This window comes from Spodoptera frugiperda, chromosome 18, assembly GCF_023101765.2.
Source record: "Spodoptera frugiperda isolate SF20-4 chromosome 18, AGI-APGP_CSIRO_Sfru_2.0, whole genome shotgun sequence".
Taxonomy (NCBI): Eukaryota; Metazoa; Arthropoda; class Insecta; order Lepidoptera; family Noctuidae; genus Spodoptera; species Spodoptera frugiperda.
The window spans coordinates 5,243,504-5,266,701 of NC_064229.1; the positions used below are offsets into that span (position 1 = coordinate 5,243,504).

Consider the following 23,198-nt stretch of genomic DNA (forward strand, 5'->3'; position numbering starts at 1 on the left):
TTTCCTCAAATAATGTAATGTTTTTACGACCCACCGTCACTTTGAGCCCCTTCCGTTGTAAGCTTTAGTAGTTTCCTTTATCTAAAGAGTTTTTATGAAGAATAAAACTGACTGCAAATTGCATTTTAAGATTACATCAGTATTACCGTTTATGAGTGGTTTAGTGTGGATCAAATGCGGCAGAAGATATGTATTTTTAAACGTTGGAGGTAACTCTTTTGTAATTACCAATCAGTTTTAAGCACGCGAGGTGATTAACGACCGCTCTTTCTTTGTGTAAGAAGATCTTTACCCCGCGTGGCATAGTCACAGGCTGGTTACCGATGAATAATTATTCTTTAAATGTTTTAGATATTTTTGAATGAAAAGTGGATTGGGCAGACAAAACTTATTAACTTCTAACATTCTGAACCACAAATGGTGATACAAGAGGAAAAAATAACGTTACTATTTCAGAGACATCATTAAAAGAATCTATATGACATAGGTATAGATAGATTCTAAGCATCTTGTTTACATTAGTGTTGCACTAAACAGCATAATCTATGCAAAACATAATCCGGTCGTAATATGACACAGAATATATGCCGTGCCGGTTGCCGACCGGAACGGTTTTAATTAAGGCGCTGTGCATAGTCAAAATAGGATTGATTCAACAGTTTTTTTGCCCAATGTTTACATGTTAGAGCAACAAAAAAAATATATGTTAATCTTGATCAATTTTATGAATGGACCACCTTCTTCAAAACACGATTTCTATTAATTTTCTCGATAGAAAAAAATCATAAACTAACCATTTAAATTGAAATTCTAGCCATTGTAACTATATTATTTATGAACATATCTTAATAAAATTAATAACAGTGACGTAATTTAAAATAATAAAGGGATCTGCCTTATTTATTTGTCGATTGAAATGAGATATTTGTAAGAATTAATATAATTCATGATAAATAACTCAGAACGAATCGAACAAAACGTCGTCCGATCATGACATCTATTCGTTTCTCTTTCATTCCTACGCGGACCGGCAGTGACCGCTGAGGCGCGCTGCTTGGTGGACCTATGTCAGTTTGTGTCAATCGCCGCTCAGAAAATAATCATTCACTAACATATCTTTTTGCTGTTTGTAATATTTTATTTTGTAATTAGCTTTTTCTAAGTTGGGTTGTCAGTATATTTTTTTGTACGAAATCGATTTGAATTATAAGTTGTGTAAATACAATTAATTTTTTCATATACTATTACCGCGTAGCATGGTGCAGATGACACATTCAGTAACGTTCCGTACCATTCTTGAAAGGAGAAGGGGACTTTTGGGCCCAGCAGTTAACTAGTTGAAATGTATATTAAAAAAACCGTAATTTTTTTCTAAGGGAAATCACAAAATATGGTACCTTGTTTCTATCTGGGAAGCGAGAAAACTTAAATTAAGTTATCAAACATTTATGATTATTTAATCATTTATGTATAACGTACTCTGTGATTTAAACTTCTTACAACACTCCTGTCTGATATCAGTCATATACCGATTGACAGATGACACTCGTTCATTGTGTTTCGTTCTGAGTGCGCACGTATTTTCCATGTTTTATTGTTTAACCCCACGACCTCGGCTTTATAAAGGACTTTTGACGGATCTTGCATTTCTAAATTACCTGACTCTCTATTTTGGACAACTGTTTAAGCCTATCAATTGGATATTGACGACATGGATCGCTGTGTAAATTGTACAATTGCGACTGGTCGCAGTAACTCTATTGGCAGAAGAGTCTTGGAATTATTAGTTATTCGTCAGTGGCGTGCATCTCAGCCTGTATAATATGGTATCTCAGTTGGGAAAGATACCAAGAAAATATACCCCGACCCCCTACCCAATTCTTAGATGACATTCTCCTAATGATTGAAGATGAATAATACATATTTTATACTAATATTGGTGTTTTATTTATATATCCTCCTATCCCTTTTTTAGTTTTTAAAAGATTAGTGCCTACTGCGTCTAAGGGCCTATGCACACCACGTTTTTTAAACGCGCCAACGGCGCGCGTTTTGTAGCGATATAGACGCGATACGTATATAGACGTGTTTAGTGATGGGATATACTGCTACGATGGATAGGTAGTCGATGTTTTTTTGGAATAAAAAACGAATATCGTACGAAGTTCAATTTTTATTTTAAAAAAACCTTTAATTAAAGGTATTGATGAAACAACGCGACATTATAAGATTGGTTATAAAGTTGTTAAGAAAAATTATTTACTTTTTATTCGTCCAAACTCATATTATTATCTGAGTCAGGATCATCTGAATCTGTATCTGTATATTGACATTATATACACGCAGATAAACTGCACAACTAAACAACACACTTTAATAACAAAATTAAAGAGAATTCAATGTATGCTGCGAGTATCGATAGCGATAAAAAAAGATCTTTCTAATGTCCATCCCTAATCATGTGGTACTGAGAGACGTCAACGACATACAGGCAACTGTCACTAGCGCAAAAACTATAGTAGTAGTAAGTTTGTGTAAATTATTGTTCGATTTCGGTTTTAGTCATAAAAAACTAATAAAAAAATAAATAAAAATAAAATAAAAATGTATACAACATAATATTGAAAAAATAAGAAAACAAAAACTAATACGAGTAATGAGATTCGATCTTAAGGATCACGGAACGCGAATCTAGACAGCAACGCACTGGGCCACTCGTCCATGAAACTATAGTAGCGAAATTACGCACCTAAATAAAATGGAATACGCGTATCAATGACATTTGCACGGTGCACCCCTCAGTACACGAGACCCACTTCACCTGCTTCACCCCCTCAAATACATAAAAGTTGTCTATTCACCGCGCCTTAAACCACAGATTGTACTATATGGCGGACGTAAAATGAGCTATGTATTAACTTGTTTATTAATTTATAAAGAGGAACTTGGAATAAAGTTGGACTTAGTCCGAATACGGATTAGGTTGAGATATGAGAAGTATGATTGAAATAATGTAATTTAAACTAAAAGTAGTTTTTCTTAAGTGATCGTTATAGTAAGTTTTCGTCGTCGTCGCCGATGGAAATCCGCAGTGATACAGACTTGGGCATTGGTAATTGGAAATGTGTCAGGGAAGGGGGGATTTGGCCTCCAGTAATAATCTTACGGACCAGTTACCGGCCTTATGTAGTAATTTAAAGATTGACATGTAAAACTCTTACTTTTTAACCTATTTGCAGAAATAAATATCATTCACCGCAAAATATAACGCAACCATGGTTTCTAGGCGGTTTTTTGTGTGCCAGTACATAGTAAAACTCCGGATGAGCCGGTCTATTAAAGCCAAAGCATAGGTCTCCCACGTAAAATAATCCGTTCTAATGTTTCACTCCCACTTCAAAATATTATTTTATATCTTTACTAAATTCCTTTTAAACTCATAATTCTGAGATGTTATTAATTTAATTATGAAGTATAATCTATTTTATAGCGTGGGCGGTGTAATTGGTCCATTAGTTTAGTGTTATATTTCTGTAGCTCAGTTTTGTATTTTAGTTAAATCAGAAGCAATTACGATATCTCTAATTTCAATATAATCTTTACATCTTCATAAAGAAGAAACCAGAGGTAAAACTTTTTTTGTGGAGCATCATTTCATCTCCTGTTTCGGGTCAAGCGAGAGGTAGTGTGAAACTCTTACGTACTAAAAACCAACCCGTTCTATATTCTGCTTCGAGCCGGAGACTCGGTAACCCGTTAGGCAGAGGGCAGAGGTAAAACTATACCGGGATTTGTTTATCCTGTCCGTCATTTGGTTCATCAGTTAAGTTAGGTGCTCGTTCCAAAATATAGATTCGTATAGATAAAAAAGGTGTCGTGGTGGCCCGAAGGTTTAAGACGCCCGCTTCTCATGCATGAGGCAGCGAGTTCGAAACCTACCAACAGCAAGTACCAATGTGACTTTTTTAAGTTTCTTGTTTTTTTTAAGATTATTGATACCACTGACAAACGGTGAAGGAAAACATCGTTAAAAACCTGGAAAATGTCTTATTATAATTATGTTTGGAATCGCCAACCTGCATTGAGCAAGCGTAGTGATTAATGTTTTCAAACCTTGTCTATGTGAGAAGAGGCCTTTGGTCAACATTAGCCACTTAAAGGCTGTTGGTGTGTAGTATATGTATAGGGAAGAACATGAAATAAACTCTATCGATAAAAAAATCATACGAAACATTCGCAACAAGAAGGATTAAGAAATGAAAATATGATATCAACTGCAATTTCCAACGAACAATGATTCGGTCCGAAGTGATTTTAACATTTTTCGAACAAAACCATTTTCCTGGTATTCTTTCAGTGAATTAATGGAATTTCGATCGCAGTGACTGTTTTCTTCCATTTTTCAGTTGAAAGCCTTTCAGACTGAAGGCTGCGCTATCGATAGCTTACAAAGACTCGTTAAATAAAAGGATTTGATACAAATTGTGACGGGTTTTTTATAAGAAGGTTGTAGATTTAAGATATCTGTCTTAGCCAGATTTATTTTATTGATCGACTTCAAAAACAATGTTCTCTGTTTGACCTGTATGTATGTTTGTATGTGATTATCTCACGATTAGCCGAAACGATTTTATGCGGTTGTAAGCATAGTATTTTTCAGACTTAGGAAAAGGTTTTAGGGATATTACCTGACTTAAAATAATGGAGGCGGTAAAGAAACATGAAAGTTCATGTTCATCATAAAACTAAAAATACCTAAATTTTAAGTTTTATGATGAACATGATTCGTAGTATCATTAGACAAAATTATTTCATTGTAGACACACAAAGACCTACTTTCAAGAATAGGTTTATCACCATCTCCAATCCCCATGGTTGGGATATGACTTGGGGTTTGCAGTTAAGTCATCTATTTATGGATGTTGATTTCCAGTCTATGGCTAGTCTTTTTGGAACTTTTTCTAGGGTTTTAAAAGACCCCATTAAAATGATGAAGTACTTTAGAAAATGAATAGATTTCCTTTCAAAATTTTTTAAGAAAACTATTTTTCCACATTCTCTTGGCTCATCAGTAGCTACGCTTAACCTGACCCTGAAAATAACAATGTAATTTAGATGCTATTATCCTGGTATTTACGTTTAATTTTCTCTGCAGCTTGTTTGTTGGGAGAGAAACAAAAGACAAACGTACGTGATTCTTCGCTCCGAGCTATCTGCAGATTTCAATTTGATTCCACAAACATGCTTTGTAGGTTGTGGGATGTGGGATTCGCTGTTTATTTTTCTAACTGGCTTCGCTCGTGGGGATTAAGGCCTTTGTGACTAATAAAAGAAGCTTAAATTAGTCCATATTACATTAGCTACTTTGTTTAATCTGTTTCAGAAATTTTCGATATACCAAATCAACAAATGTATATCACGTCCCTTCTTACAACCTTTCCACCAACTGCTGTTTACGGATGTCACAAGCGAGGAAAGCAGTATCTGATAAACCAGAGGCCTTAGTACGATTTTATTTTAAGTTTAACGAGATCGAGTTTGTAACTCTGATTAGTTGGTTAATTCGAGCTGGTCAATCAGAGCGCTGAACGCGCTCTTGTTTCGTTTTTGTTCAGCTGCGATTTTTAAACCACCATATTGCAAAGGGTCAGTGGACTAAAACAGATTGTTGATGTTGATAAAATAACTCTTCTTAATTCTATCATAAAAACTTTGATAAAATCATTGCAAAACAAACCGAAAATTGCGGTAAAACCCAATACTAAAATATTTAATGTAAATTCCAAGTTCCATGTGCCATGTAACAAATCTCGCCATCTTACCCTCATCCGCATACTAACGTTCCACCTTGCGCATAAAATTCGCATTCGAAAAATTCAATCATAAAATATATCTCAGGGTTAGATTTCGGAATGCATTCTTAAATTCTCGTATACGTATTAAAGTTTTCCGACTTTCCATGCTGTAATTTTCGAATCCGGAGCGAATGAATCTGTGTAATCTCACCTAATATTAGAAATGCAAGTTTAAAATTGTTTGTTGGTTTGTTTGTTAGTGCTCCTGTTTAGATTGTACGTTATTTACTCGATAAATCTTCTTAAAATGCATATACATAATATTTATATAGTTGAAACAATACTTGCTTTGTGTTGTCGTTGTGTGAGTGAGGTTAAAGCAGGCCTAATTACCCCCCGTCCCAATTTTCCCAACTCCGATTACTAACAATCCTTAAATTCCTAACCCCTGAAGGCAACGTACTTATAACGCCTCTGGTATTTCGGGTATCCATGGGCGGCGGCGATTGCTTACCATTAGGTGATGCGTCTGCTCGTTTACCGGCTTATAATGTAAAAAAGTAAAAAAATACAAATTACAGAATGTAATTTATAAGTTACAACAATTATAAAAAATAAAGATTTTAATGGTTTCTTTGTGTGGGTTTCAAAAATGAAGAATTCTTACACCATTGAAAAGGTAACTTTTCGAGAAGTAATATAATTATATGCTACATTTTACCTAGAAACTCTTATAGAATTGATATTTATTTCAGAGAAATATTCTTATTTTTACTTGGCGTGGGTGAAGCTATAGATGGAAAGCTGGTGTGGAATAAATCGCAGCATAGACTTACCTCATTCATTCCACACATTGTGAATATTTCACAATGCACTTGTGTGTGGGATCCAATGCCTGTGGGCATCGTTATCTGCCTGTAATAAATTGAAAATGGATTTATAAAGAGTTCATTGGATTTTTGCATCGCTATTAAATTTTACATTTTCAATTGTGGTTGTGTAGGTTTTAGCGTGGTTATTAGGTTTAATGTTAAATATATCCTGATTTAAAGTATATTAAGAACTTCTATGAAATGGCCTTTGCCTAACCTTTTTAACCCGCTTAAAAAGGAGATTCTTTGTTTGACTTGTAAGTATGTTTGTGTTGTGTGCAATTATCTCGCGTTTGGTTAAACCGATATTGATGCGGTTTGCGGAGAAGGTTACAAAGGATATTATTAGATTTTTGAAGTAAAAAAATGGCAGGCAGTAAAAAAATTGAAGACGAGATGCGTTTGTTTTATCTTAATAGTTTTGTAAAGAACAGTGGATTAATTTTGATTGAAGTAGTGAATAAAACACCCATTACGTTCAAGTGTAAAATCCAAACTTCACACATTTACTGAATACATCAAGATAAAACCAAAATTAGACACACACATGAAACCCATAACACAAACACATACCCATTTGTTAACCAAATTACATATTAGTCATACGACATTATTCATCACTTTTAAAACTCCAGACATTCCCCAGACAAAACCACCCATCAATTCCACATGTATTTTCAACACGCGATTTTGCTAACTCGCTCTATCGCTGCAAAGCTGGTTGGCTGTAGATTTAAGCTGTGCATAGAGAGGGCTCTTCACCGGAGTGTCACTCCACAAACACGGCCTACTTCGTACCGAGTCATGTTACATGCCTTTGTGCCGTGACGTCACTCGATAGGCTCGTGCAAGAATGGCGGAGTCGGAAAAATTGTATTACGTTTTGTTGCGTTCATTGTTTACATATTAGCTGTTTAAAAAGTTTTATGACAATAAATACTCTTAGGTTGGAGAAAGGGGGTGTTTGTTTAATTATTATGTTTTTCGGCTTACTCACGTTACTATTTAACGAGGAACTCCACTAGTTTCAAGGTATGCTAGGGGCTCATATACATGAGCAGCATTCCGCTATACAAGACGCGACGAAGGTCGTGTTGCTGCTGACTACCGTCGCCCCGTCTTGTGTTACATAACATAATAACTAATTTAGTATGTCTCGTGAAAGTTATAAATTAACGAAATGTTGGCATCCATATTTTCATGCAAATTAGATTGTTGTGAAGATTGACAGAAAAGCGAAAGACATGCCAATCCCAAAAAGCATGGAACTAAAGTAATATAAATGTTTACAAGCCAAATACTGCTTTTAAGCACAACTCTGCCTGTCTTTTTCTATCTAAAAGGTGTGATATGAGGTTAGTAAATAATACGGTGAAGGTCACACAGAAACTTTACGAAACTACCTCAGAAAATCTAATTTGCGACAAATAGCGAAAACAACCCAAACTCCCATACTAATTCCCCATTTTTATTAACCTTGATTATCCCGGAGTTACCCAAAACGATCCCTAAATCCCTTAGCAGATTCTTATTTCCCAATCTCCAAAATGCGAGGCAATTACTAGCAAATAAAAAGGAATATACATATAAGGTGAAGTAGAAGGTCCATAAAAACCTTAATAATATACCCTGTGGGCCGATTGGATTTTCTTCCTCAAAATTTACTGTGGGCCCTCGGTAAAATATGATAGGGACCTCCTATTAATTGTATGTAACTTAATTAATTACGATTATTAAGCCCTTAGTTAAGAGCTCTTGTTGCGATACCGTGTAAGAATTATGTGCTCGCTTTCTTGGAAGAAATACTTATATGTTCTCGGAGTTTTTTTATATATGGTGGTTTTTTAAGTATTATTAATTAGTAATGTTATCATTTAATGAGAGCACTATAACCTTGTCTTTTCTGCCTACGCAATATCAACAACAACAGCCTATAAGTAACCACTGCTGACTAAAGTCCGCTCCTCGCACGGAAAAGGTTTGAGTATTAATCACCACGCTTGCTCAATACGGGTTGGCGATTTCCAACTTATAATTAGAAATTCTCAGGATGTTTTCGATGCCCAGGTTTCCTCACGATGTTTTCTTTCACCGTTTGTCAGTGGTGTCTAAATAATCTTAGAAAGTACATAATCGGAAAAGTCACATTGGTACTTGCCGTTGGTAGGTTTCGAACCCCTCATGGGTGAAAAGTTGGCATCTTAAACCTCCGGGCTACTACGACATACCTACCCTCCTACCTATCTGCCTAGTGGAAAAGATATACCTAAGAAATTATGTATGTAGGTTGTACCTTCATTAGTTTGGCCTGTTAGGCTACTTACATGTATTTCTCGCCTAGTACGAAACCCAGGTAACAAAGGATAAGTCTATCCATTAATATACAATCACTGGGCAGGTTAAATTTGTGTAGCTAAACAAAAATTGCAAAATGGCAAAAAATCCAATATTACTTTTGTGGTGACACGTGACAGATGACAGAAGTCGCACATAGATAGACTATCGACGAGCAAATCAACGGATGACGTCATAAATATCCTGTACCGCACATATTGTGAAGTTTACATGCGAATAAACATGGGTAGAAAACCCCAACGAACAACAGTTGGGTAGAAAGCCCGCCAGGCATGATCACCTCGCCTGGTCGGAGAACCCTCCTTTTCTTAGGGAACTTTACTCTTTGTTCCCTAAACTTTGTTTAAAAAGATCAAAATCTCATTTATTTTTTGTCATTTTTCGATCACTATTCCTATATTTTTATTCCTTTTAGAAAAACTAACTTAATACCTTACTTAATATGAAAATAGCTACCTCCAATGTCTTAGCTATTTTGATCAAGGTCTGAATTTATTAGAATTTTTCATTACAAGGGGCAAATCGAATTCTTTTGGTGAAGGTATCTTTTCTCTTACGCAATTTAAACGTTGAGTACTTGAGTACGCTGCTTTATTATTAGCTCGTAAAATAATGTTTCTAAGAGCTAATATCCATTTTTACTTTTCAGAATTTATCGTTATAATGTGGAAGACTATGTAAAAGTACATATGATTGTGAGAGCTAGTTAGTTCTCGTGGCTTCGTTTATGCATTCATGTAGAAGTTGTCAATCAATCAATCTTACCCTCTGCATTAAATACAACATATAAACAGTCCAAGAATACTAAAATCAGTTCACACTTAATATACGGATTTATTCTTTTCGGTTCTCTTGCTTATGTACATTCCAATTTACAAGCAATGTATTTATTTTCAGGGTCATGATCATGGAAACTTCGGTTAGTTTATCACAGTTTTAAGACGTACCTTTTTTTCTGAGGGAAAAAATCATCCAATAACTTTTCCCGCCTTTAGTCAGGCGGGAGGGAGTGTCAGACCCTTACTGACTAAAAAACCACCCCGTTCCTTCTCCTGCTTTGAGCTGGAGCCCTGGTAACCTATTATGGTGACCGCAGCTCCGGATCAGGCATCAGGCCTACTGGGACCCATCTGTGGTGGTCTGGCTCTTTGAGGCGGGCGTGGAACGCGACGCGCCGTATTTAAGACGTACCCTGGATCGGGTTTAGAACACTGTAAACATCGTTTAATTATTATTTTTTGTCTACAGAAAGATGTCCCTGGTTCCACCAGGGGGTGCGGACTCCCCCAGTCCGCGGCGGGCAGTGAGCCCACTGCTGGAGATGCGCAGGCCTCACTGCACCCTCGCCTGCGACTACTGCGCCGCCATACTCGAGGACAAGTTCAAACGTAAGTTTATGGCTTTATTTGTATGATTTTTGATGATTCGGCGAAAATTTATGGTTTAGTTTTTACCTAGTCGTAAGTTTAAATGTGAATTTTAAATTAGATTCCTGCATCGTAAAGTATTAATAAAGTTGGAAAAGAAACTGAACTTGTCACACTGGACGATATAGCAATCGGTATTTCTTTTGATAAACATATGATAGTGTCGTCAACAGCCTATTAGTGGCCACTGCTAAGCTGCTGCTGCCTTTGCTCTTCTCTGTGCAGTTATCACCACGCTTGCTCAATGCAGGTTGGCGATTTCAAATTTATAATTACAAATTATAAGCCCAGGTTTCCTCACGATGTTTTCTTCACCGTTTGTCAGTGGTGTCTAAATAATGTTTGCATCACTTATAATTGAATTACAATATTAATTTATTTTCCTAGAAAAATATTTACTAAAATGTTGTACCACATATTTTCCTATCAAGCTTTCATAATAGTAATGTACGAAGTCACACAAGTATTTTACTATGATAAGTTAGAATACCATAGCACATTTTGCCGTAAAATAAACCTTTCATGGAGTTTTGTTTCTTTTTCGACTAGCTTTCGAAATCCACTATGAAATAGAGTCGGGAGCTGGCACCATCGCAAAAAGAAGAAAAAACCAGTTTTATTTCGATCGTTGCCTAAACTGATTGGTGTTGCAACGAAGGTTTTATTTTTGTTTTTTCGATGCGTCGATATTTTTGGAGCCATATTTTTTCATTGGAATTTTACGAGTATGGACGAAAAACATGGTCCCTTGCATTTCGTTTTGATTAGTTTTTTGAGCTGAAGGAAATAATTGGAAACGTGGAAACTTTAATTATTAGTTATAGAAATAAATAATATTTACTATTCACCAAGGTGAATATTAGCGTGATTTTGTGAGGTAAAAATCACCACACTTCCTAATATTTCTCAGTAATAGCACGGAGTCTGGAAATGTGCCCGGCATATATCAATAGGCTCACCCCTTATTACATGGAACTTATAAATTGTGAAAAGTGGAAGTGCATTGTACAGTGGCATTACGTGGCATAATGTGCACCTCTACCTTCCCCTTCGGGGATTAAAAGCGTGAAGATTTTTATTTTACTTCCTATTCTTTCTCTAGGTTCCTCTGCATCATTAAAAGACAGTTTCCTTCAACGCATGTGTGGCAAGAAAACGAGCCATGAATGCATGTAATGCGTTGCTCTGGACGTCTGCTAAATTAACATATAAATGGCTTCATCTCGCCCTGACTTTATAAGGGGAGGGGGGGAGTTTTCGAGAATGTTCCACACCATTGAGATGCCTATTAAGTTTTATGGCTTTCTAATTACATCACATTTGTTACTGTTAAGTGGTTGAGAATGAAAACTTTATTGTCACATACGTTTTGTAGATATTAGGTACAGGTTGAGTAAGAGAGCATTAAGCGTAGTTATTAATTCTCAAACCTTCTGCGTGCGAGAATATACTATTTTGTTAGTACTGGTCACGTATAGGCTGTTGATGTGATGTGAAGCAGGTTTTATTTGTAACTCCATAATAAATATCAGATTACTGTAACGGTTAGTAGTTGCGCGAGTTTAAAAAAAATGTAATTATGCAGTTTTCAGTTTGATTCTGGTATGTTCCAAAAATACGAGCGTATTATGATAAGACTGGAAATTAAATAATTCAAATCCGTATCGGTATAATTCAATACTCAAATAGCTTCTAATTATTGTTTTCTGCACATCAGGTAGTGCCGACATGCGCAACAGAGGAACCTCACCTCTGTCAGCATCACCGCGCCAGTCCCTCACTGGGGAACCTCCTTGGACACTCCCGGATGACGACCGACCTGACTTCTCAGCCCTAAAGGAAAATATACAGAGGATTAACAAGTAAGTTTTAAATAAAATAAATAGACACCTGGTTAAGATGGGTGATTCTAAATGTTTCCCAATATTGCCAATCCCCGATTCCCCAACAAAACTTAAATTCCTAACGCCTAAAATGCTGGCAACGAACTTCTAACGTCTCTGGTGTTTCGGTTGTCCATGGGTAGCGGCGATTGCTTACCATCAGATGGTAGTTGACCGGCTTATACCATAAAAACCCATAATTACAACATGTTTAAACGTTTATAATCTGTACATAATGTCATTTGTTTGTAGCGTGTGAAATAAATCTTTCAGAATTCTCGGTTTTAATCTTTCTGGTTGGTTGTGTACATACATTGGCCGGTCAAAGATTTTTATTGATACTTTCAGTAACTATTAAACATTTTACATTATGTTAGTATGTAGCATTATGTTAGTATTAGGAAGAATTTAGTGGGCACCGCTGTCTACCCCAGGGAATAAAAGCCAACATGATATATAACGTCTAGACTATAATTCAGTTACTCCTCTGTGGCGGCAGTAAACACGGGTACACATCAAACTATACAAAACCAGTTTATCATGGTCCCGCATTGTATGATCTTTGCGTACATCCACCGGTCAGGTTATACTGGTTATGTATAGGTGTGCAGCATGTACCACATGGTTAAGACACTTGCATATTTAATGATATAGGACGCCATATATTATACAAGAAACTTGAGCGTCACTTAAACAGCAAACGTGACTTGTGGCTTGCTACATTATGCTTGGATATTTAAAATATTAGTATGGGCGCATAATGTTGTATAATATAATTAAACTTTGGATAAATCGGCTTTTCATTATTGGTGTTCTAATACATTGTGGAGCCGATTAAAAATAAAAAAATTAAAATCATCCATGTTTTATTTTTGTTGACTGACGAAAATCATCCAAAGACTTCAGAAGAAAACTCGTATGTGTATATTAAAAAAAATATATTAAAAGATTTCATCAATTTACTATATGCCTTATATCTTTCCTCTTAAGATATCATATCAAATTGCGTATACTACAAAAATATAACATCGAAAGCAATACTAAGATGCAACAATAGGCTTAAACTGATATTACAAGAGCATAATACCCCTCCGGGCAGGCTCAAGCAGTTGATTGAATTGCCGCTCGGCCGCTGATTGGCTGCACGCGCGCTACAGATACTGCACCCCCGTCGAGCGTAACATTACGTAACAATGCTTTGATATTGTAGCTGAATAATAGAGGTTGACTAATACCCTTATGCCTTTTAATCTCGAAGTCAGAAGTGCAATTACTAGGTACATATTAGGCCCAGTAGGGCTGATGCCCAAACTGGAGCTGCGGACAACGTAACAGGTTATCGGCTCAAAGCAGGATAAGGAACGGGGTGTGGTTTTTAGTCAGTAAGTCTGACACTCTCTCTCGCCCTACCCAAGGCGGGAGAAAAATGGAAGGAATCATTGAATGATTTTCCTTACTCAAAATAAAGTACTAGGTGCTCTACATTCATGTAATTTTCACTAGTTTTAACATTTATCGCCATAATTAGAATAGATACTATTGTCTGTATGGCTATGGTAATAAGCACAGCTAAGAACGAAATCTTATAATCGAAGCTCGAGTTGGGCCCCTTTCAATAATTTAAATTTCAAAATAGCACTAAAACGATATCTTTGAAAATCTGAAAATATAATAATATATTAACTATGTGCATCTAGTAAGCAAACAAAATGTCTACATAAGCGTTCAAATTTTATTGAGAATTAAATGGAACACTTTTAGTCTCTATTAAATAAATAATACAGCTCACAAAATGGTTGGGCTGGGTAGTTTAATACCAATATTTATGACCCACGTCCCAATGTGGTGTTCCCTAAGGTATAATTACCAGGGAATTTGTCAAGACATAGTAAGCGGTACCTGGCATTAAATAACAATTTCTCGGTAAGAACCGACTGAAGTATCCTTTGGGATCGATCCCTATTAGTTATAGTAAAAATGTCTTTAAGCCGATCTTGACAAGACTCGATAACTTATCGGGAAATGTAATGGAGGAGCCAGGGATTCCTCATTATTGGTTGATGTGATATTTCTTATTACTATATAGTCACATATCTATATTATTATTATGTCAGGATGTTAACGATGGGATATTCGGTACAAAACATAATAATTATATAGGGGAAATACAACTTTTATAGTAAGTTATCAATTCCAAGATTTTTACTTTATCTATTTACTAGCTGACCCAGCAAACTTCGAATCGCCTCAAATACTTATTTATCATCTTATAAACCTTCCCTGGACACAAATAATTCAAGACCAAATAGTTAATTAAATCGGTTTAGGTAACAAACAGCAATTGATTGTTATATAATTATAGAGATTTTCTCAAAGACCTATGATGTGGCATAGTAAAGGTTAATGGTGAATATATTGCGTATTGCGTAGATAATAATATTATGATCGTTGTTATAGTTGTTTATGTATATAGATAACTTAAGTACCAAAAACTAACCCATTAGTTAGACACTATCCATAAATAAAAATAAATAAATCTATGTATAAAATAGTAATTCTATGTTTTTCTTTACCAGGGACTGTGAGACCTCCACACGTCTGGACATGTTGCTGACACAAGTGGAGCAGTACGCGAATAACCTGGAGGCCCTCGTCGAGGAGAGGACTTCGGACTACTTGGAGGAGAAGAGGAAGTGTGAGGAACTGCTCTACCAACTTCTACCAAAGTAAGATATTGTATTAAGTCTCAAAAAATCTGTAATATTTATGCAAAATTAATATACAAAGGGATACAACACAAGCTACCGAAGGTCTGATCAATCGCTTACGTTCGTCAAACGAATTACATTGGCGGTAGTACAAGCAGGTACGGGAGGTCGCAACATAGTTAATCAGATTGGTAAACTAACAAATAGATTAGTATTCTAAGTCCTTTGCTGATGATGTTGTATCTGCTGTGTTATTATTAGAATTGTGAAGATACAAAATATTGGCAGGCTTACATTTAGTTACAACAAGGCAAACTGGTGGCTAAATTTCGCCCAGTAGAAAAAAAGTTTCAAATTGAAACTTTTTTTCTATTACTTGCCAATATGATGATAACTTGAGAAAGTCGCTAAAGAGTCGACTTTATGATGTGAACGTATCTAGCAGTTATGGAATGAATTTTATGTAAATACATTTTCTACGAAAAATTTTATTTATTAATTACTTGTTTGTGGTCTTTAACATTAAATAAGAAAGATTTGACCAACTGTGAAAATGCATAACACAAACAGAAATTCCCTTACATTTTACTCTCAGCATTGTAATATCACAACATTTCTAGAATATTCGATATCTCCAGAGATTGCGGTCAGCGGCTAGTTCAATTGTATTGCAGTGTCAGCTTCGGTTGTCCTGTAACGCTAGTTAGTGGTCAGTATCGATTTCTAGGGATAAACTAGTCAACTTGGTTATGCAATATTGTATAACTGGTTTGAGAAGAGCATCTGTGTGCCATCAAAGATTTGGTTTGGTATAGTTATTGGCATAAGTTCGAAATGAAAGTTTTGTACGTGTAAAATGGAATATTTTTCAATTATGTTTTTAAAACATACCTAATTGTGATTTAAACGCCTTAAGACACCGTAAGACGTGGATGAGACAAATATCTTAAACTTAGCCACCGCCTACGCCTCAAAAATTTTTTCTCACCTATTAAACCTTCCTTGGACTTCACAAATAATTCAAAACCAAAATTTGACAAATCGGTCCAGCCGTTCCCGAGTTTTAGCGAGACTAACGAATAGCAATGATTTTTATATACAGATTTTTTTTTAATTGTACATTACAAAAATTATATCGGGATCACTTTTATCATATCAGGATGAAGAGGATAATCTGATGTAATGTAGAAGTCTAGTATGACTACGATGATGACCTATATTTTTTTTTTACTCACAAAAGCTTATCTAAGATTTATAAATACGTTCCCTGAACAACGATCAACCATCTTGCCTATAAACATCCGGAGCTGCGGACTACCTAGCGGGTTTACCGGGGCTCCGGCTCGACGGGCAGGAGTAGGAACGGGGTGGTTTTTAGCCAGTAAGAGTCTGACACTCCCTCCCGCCTCGCCCAAGGCGGGAGAAGTCATAGGAAGATTTTCCAACCTCAAAGAAAGGCCTATGTAGGTAATAATAAGGTTTAAATTCTCTTACCAGGTCAGTAGCCTCCCAGCTGATAATGGGCCAGCCCGTCATGGCGGAGACGTACGACCAAGTGACGATCTACTTCAGTGACATCATTGGCTTCACCCAGCTGTCCGCAGAGTCCACTCCTCTGGAGGTGGTCGACCTGCTCAACGACCTGTACACGAGCTTCGACTCCATCATTGAGAACTTTGATGTTTACAAGGTAAGAGCATATCGTTTTTTAGTATGCTTTTATATTTTTAAGATGGGACTAAATGGAAAGAATTGAAGGAGGCCTACACCAAATTTAATTTTTTTATGGTATAAGCTGGTAAACGAGCTGACCGATCACCTGATGGTAAGCAATCGCCGCCGCCCATGGACACTTGAACCACCAGAGGCGTTACAAGTGCGTTGGCGGCCTTTTGGGGGTTAGGAATTTAAGTGTTGTTAGGGAATCGGGGATTGGGAACTTTGGGTAGGGGAGTCATTGTTTGAAAAAGGTTTGACATGATGATGATGATGAGGAATTTTAGTGTAGGGTCATATTTTTAAAGAAAAGTAAACATTATGGCTCGTACCTTAAAAGTCGTAATTACTATTACAACGTTACTCAAATCATTTCCGAACACAATATTATTTCTATCAAGTAATATCAGTTTATAAAACCAGAGATGTAAACTCCTTGTTACCGTTCCATCACTGGGTCGTCGTTTTGTTACCTTCTGCTACAAAAGTGGGACACAGTGATGTATCGCGCTCAATATAGTTAGCTATCGTTCATCGTTATTTACTTTATTAGATTCAGCTGCGCGCTTCGAATATTGTATCTTTCAAAAGAATAATGTAGGATCTTTGAGAGAGTGACATTGAATTTGACTTTTTTAAGGAACAGAGAGTAAAGTTCCCTAAGATCATATCAGAAGAATTCTCCAACTAGGCTGTTTACTCTTGAAATCAATCTCAATGTGAATGCATTTGAATACAATTCTAATCCTGTTAAAATACCATTCAGTTTACGGAATACAAAGCTAAACTTAATACCATTTAGTTTTTTCAATATCCACGCAATACGGATGCAATGGGTGCTAGTGTTGCAACTCAAGAGTATGAAATTTCACAATATCAATGTCGATCGCTCGGAATTGGATTTAAGAGTAAGCCTGTAGGCGAGGTGATCGTGTCTGGCAAAAATTTCGTTATTTATTCTAATGGTATTTGTGACAAAAAAGTAGGTAATGTCGGCAAAGTTTATGTGCGAAATACCGTCAGCCAATAATGTTAGCCTCATTTAACATTGTATATAGTATTCTCATTACATTTTGTACAAATAATTAATTATAATGGCAAGGAAATCCAGTAATAATGCTGTCGAATGCATCAATATTATTGTACAAAGGAAATTAATTTGATTCTGTTCAATAATTGAATATGTCCAATTCATTGGAAGGCTTTGATTTATTTAATAAGTTATTCAGATGGCCGTAAATGCAACTACTAACTGAAGTTGGTATTATTAAACGCTAGCTAATTCCGGCCTTTTGGGGGTTAGGAATTTAAGGGTTGTTGGTAAATTGTGGTTTGGGAAAATTGGGAAGGGGGGTAATTGGGGCTTCTGGTAACCTCATTCATGCAATGAAAAACAACGCAAACTTTGTTTTACGTCGGTTTTCTGTGAGGCCGTGGTATCACTCCGGTCCGGGCCATTCGTGCCGAAGCATGGCTCCCCCTCTATCTCACTATCTTATCTTATTCTATTCTATTCTTTGTACCTTCAACCCATCTGCTGAGCGTGGAGATTTAGTATACGATGTATTAGTATGTAGATTTCACAGTTTGAAGTCATTTTACAAACACATTTAAAGTTTCAACAATTAGCTAAATGTTTCTAACAATCCTTTTTTTGTTCCTTAGGTAGAGACAATTGGAGACGCATACATGGTGGTGTCAGGCCTGCCGATGCGCAATGGCAATCGGCACGCGGCTGAGATCGCGCGCATGTCCCTCGCGCTCCTGAACGCTGTGCGCGTGAAGACAGTGCCGCATCGGCCTGGAGAACGGCTGTTACTGAGGATTGGGATGCATACAGGTAAGGATATTACTGAGTATAAAACATTTTGGGGAGTAATTAGGTAAAGACCTGGCTTACTGACTTGTAACTCTACCATGAATTTGAAGCAAAAATATTTGTCAATAGTCGCTAGAGACGACGTACATTTTTTGCAAGTTAAATTTTACAATGCCAAAATTTGCCAAATAAAAAATTTACGTCGTCGCTAGCGACTATCGACAAATACTATTGCTTTAAACTTGTGGTAGAGGAACTGGACTGCCTGCCCTTTTTCGGTTTATCGATAATTTCTCTGTTAGTAGCACGGAGTCTGGAATTGTGCCGAGTATATGGCAATAGGCTCACTCCCTATTATATGGGACTTAACACAAATGGTGAAAAGTGGGTGTACATTGTACAGAGTGGCATTACGTGCCGAAATGTGCACTTCTGCCTATCCCTCCGTGATGATACGACGACGAGACCTGGCTTAGTAGGTAAAAAGATTTTAAGGAAACATCTTGGGAGTATTTGGGATGATAGAAAAGAACAACATCGATTCTTGGCCTAAATCGTATTATTAATCATACTATGAACAATACTATAACGCGTATGAAAAACAAATTATACTTTTGCTCTATAGTTTTTGCCTATCCTTATAAGGGAGTTTGCTCAGTATCAAAAGGATAATAAATTTTATCATAAATACAAAAGAAATAAAAACCTAATACATAAACACTATGACTTAACAAAAGCACAAAAAACTAGACTAGATAGAAGCCATATCTTTTGTTTTTATGTCACTTAAAACATTAAGTGACATAAAAACAAAAGACTAACGTATAACGGAATATAGACGACCTTGAAACTTCTAGAACCATATCACACAGTCCATGAGCAACAGTAAATCAATTTGAAATACATTAGTTAGTACTCGAGCTGTCAAGTTCGGTGAGACTAATGTATCAATAATTCAATTATGTACAGACCTACACACGTACATACATTAAGTATGTACAGTCACACAGCATATCAACCTATCCCCTTATATTGAATTCCTTCATTCGATTTTCAACTTTATTGTCTTTGATGTTAAGTCGTAAAATCCATCTGTAGAGTATATGCTGGTAAACTATGGAGCACCCACGCTTAAATAACACCTACCATTGCACATCGATTAATTGTATCAAGTTAACTGAGGCGTAGGATAACTATATTTTCTTGGTTAAATTGCTGCATGGGTTATTTCTGTTAGTAAAATGGATTCAGATAACATACTGATGATGGCGATACTCAGAATATATTTGTATTTAAACAGTTTTATTTAGCTTGACCTGTTTGTTTGTTTGTGTCAAATATAGTAATTGGAATTTATGCCCCTTACTGACAAAAGATCAATTAGATTTTTGCTAATACTTCTTCTTTTTGATGACCATACATATTAAAATCGTTTAGCATATTTTTGTATGTAGGTATTACTGGTTTAAAAAGGTTTTTAAGGACTAGATAACGGAAAACGATAGAGTTGAAACATTTATTTTGATCTTTGAGTTTACTGAGCTTGCGGTCGAAATTAATGTTTCTTTTAAAGGTAATCTATGTTTTAAAGACATAATTAATTTGAAAAGCTTTGATGCCATTTTTCTTAAATATTCTGTATTGCCCAGCCCTATTATGTAGGTACGCTATCTGTCTAAATAAAACATTATTTTCTGTGAGCGTACGTCCAGACATCGTAATGAATCTTCCTGTCAACTTTGTGCGCGAGGCATATCAATTGCTAAGTATAATAATAACAAGTAACTATGAAATGTTATAATACGAAATATACTTTCATATATTACATATATTATATGCAAACTATCTCTTTAGTAAGGGCTCAAGTTTTTAACCACGAAACATGAAACATTAAAATGAAAGTTTTCGAAAAGTTCTGTGGAAAATTTTAAGATCACGCGATATTTCATACGTTTTGAAAAAACATCAATCATCACAAAGGCCTTATGTATTATTATTACTCATAAATAAGTATTATTGGCAATTATTGATGACTAAGGGGGAGGCCTTTGTTCAACAGTGGACGTCTCTCGGCTGATGATGATGATGATGATGACTGATTTATGAAAATGATACATCACAGAGGTGTAGACTTACGACGCGACTACGTAACCATCGATGATGTCTTAGAACCAAACAATAAATCTAATGTTTATTAACAAAAAGCTATTAGTTTGCCCCAAATACCTATCAATATATTTTAAAAAGAAAAAAAAATTATACCCTTCAAAGTATCCAAATAACGATTTGTCTATCCCAACAGCACAATGAATATTTGAAGAGTGCGTATACCATATAAATACTTCTACCTACCTTCCAAGGTGAACTCCCGTGATTTGATATTATGTAGTATGAATATTTCATAGCGGTTTCCCCTCAATATTTATCTCATACTTAAACATAGCTTTGGTGTGTTTTGTCGAGCAAAGCCGGGGCTTACAGGTTGAGTATAGGAGTTCAGTTATCATCTTCCTGATGCCTTATTGGGTAGAGAGTATTATACAGGCTCAACAGATAGCTTACTTTTCTCAAAATATGGTTGTAATATTATTTGTTGAAGGTTATACTTGTAGCAGAGGTAAATAGGATACATAACATTCAAACATCTTATACTAGCTGTTGTTTGTGGCTTTGCTTGCGTGGTCTAAAGAAAAAAAAGTTTAGACAACTTTCTAGCCTCCTAACTATCTCCGGAGCTGCGGACTAGCCAGCGGGTTATACCGGGGCTCCGGCTCGTAAAGCAGGAGTAGGAACGGGGTGGTTTTTTGTCAGTCCCACCTCGCCCAAGGCGGGTAAAGTCATTGGATGACTTTTTCCCCCTCAAAAAACCTCCCAACTATCTTTAGACACTTATATCATAAAATAGCTTCTTTCCGTCTTGAAACAAAGATAAACGAAAACATTATTATAGATTTATTAAATTAAATATTACTAACGATTTATATTTCTTTTTATAGCACAGGGAATCAAACACATAACTTTATAAGTGTTTCACTAGACCAACGGCTTTCAGAGGTCCAAATTACATTAAGGCCATCTTTTCAGACTACAGGGTGTATTGTGAGGTCTCTTTGTAACAGAATAACAATGAGACCCATAATTTAACCAACACAGGTGCAAAGTACATTCAAATTTTTGACAAAAACTCGCTTACAGTAGGAAGGTAAAATATTATTCTACAAATTGTAGTTGATGTTTTCACAGAAGGTGTCGTATAATAGTGTTGTGAAGTTATTTCAATTTTCTTTATTTTTTTTGTTTCGTTGTGTTGTGCTGAAACCTTTTGTATTTTAGCATTTGAAGTAGAACAGAACGTAACTCTAAGAAATAGATATTATTTTAAATCTTTGACATGCGAAATACCAGAGGCGTTACAAACGCGTTGCATACCATTTGGTGGTTAGGAATTTAAGGGTTGTTGAGGAATCGTGGGTTGGAATGACATCTGAATCGTGGGTTGAAAGACCCAATTACCCCCTTCCCAAGGGGGGGGTAATTGGGCATCCGGTAACCTCACTCACACTACGAAACACAACGTTGTTTCAAGTCGGTTTTCTGTGAGGCCGTGGTATCACTCTGGTCGAACCGGCCCATTCGTGCTGAAGCATGGCTCTCCCACAAAATATGCAATTTTTCTGTACTATCGGCAGTGCTAGTAACAGTTCATCTCTTTCCCAGGACCTTGCGTGGCTGGAGTGGTGGGTCTGAAGATGCCTCGATACTGCCTCTTCGGAGACACGGTGAACACCGCATCACGGATGGAGTCACACGGAGAGGCTCTCAAGATACATGTCAGTCCGAAGACCAAGGAGGTTCTCGACTTGTATGACTGCTTCGAACTTGAATGCAGGGGAGAAATCTCCATGAAGGTTGGTTGCTTTCTTAATACTTATTAACTTTTCTTCAATGTAGGGACATGTGGATGTATCAGTTTTTGCCAGCTATTTAGTCAGTCAGTGATTAACTGCACGGTTAGCGCGGTGGCTGGGTAACCGGCTGCCATACAACATATAGCGGGTTCGATTTCCGCACGGAGCAACTCTTTATGTGATCCGCAAATTGTTGTTAGAAAACGTGTTCCATTGCTACTGCATTTTAGTTTAAACCAAATTTTAACTGCCATTAGAAAACTCTTGATGGCAAATCCTCCACTAACGTAGGTCACCGGTGACCTACGTGGCAGTTAACGTGTTAATTTTCAGATTCTGCTATTAAAAAACCACCGAAAATCATTACCTTTTAGAAGTCGAATCTTCCTGGGTCTCTGTCCTATCTCTCGTTTAGATTTATTTATTTTAAATACAAGAAACTGTAGTTAGAATAAATAAAATGTACAAATACAAGTTACAAGTTGAAAATAAAAATAAGTTTTAAGAGATATTGTAGAGAAACTGCCATTGTATTTGTGTATTTCCGTACACTCTTTACCATGTCAAAGGCCAGCATAATAAATAAACATCGCTTTGTCTTGTTCTACAGTCTACTGTCGCCTTATGAATTTTCATAACAAATCGACTTCCAAGATTTAAAGGAAGATAGATGGATTCAGATCTAATAATAAATGAGAATATCTTCACAATAAAT

The 23,198-nt window shown here is 36.2% G+C and overlaps 1 protein-coding gene across 1 annotated transcript in view; it reads left to right on the forward strand.

The window, feature by feature from the left end:
- The window catches only part of LOC118278269 (atrial natriuretic peptide receptor 2), a 76,505-nt gene that overhangs the window by 49,833 nt on the left and 3,474 nt on the right, over nt 1–23,198 (forward strand). Inside the window, exons 2-7 of the mRNA XM_035597477.2 lie at nt 10,271–10,410; nt 12,167–12,311; nt 14,909–15,058; nt 16,538–16,730; nt 18,422–18,596; nt 22,293–22,483. Coding sequence (XP_035453370.2) covers nt 10,275–10,410; nt 12,167–12,311; nt 14,909–15,058; nt 16,538–16,730; nt 18,422–18,596; nt 22,293–22,483 — 990 coding nt within the window. The 5' untranslated portion in view covers nt 10,271–10,274. The remainder of the gene's footprint in view (nt 1–10,270; nt 10,411–12,166; nt 12,312–14,908; nt 15,059–16,537; nt 16,731–18,421; nt 18,597–22,292; nt 22,484–23,198) is intronic.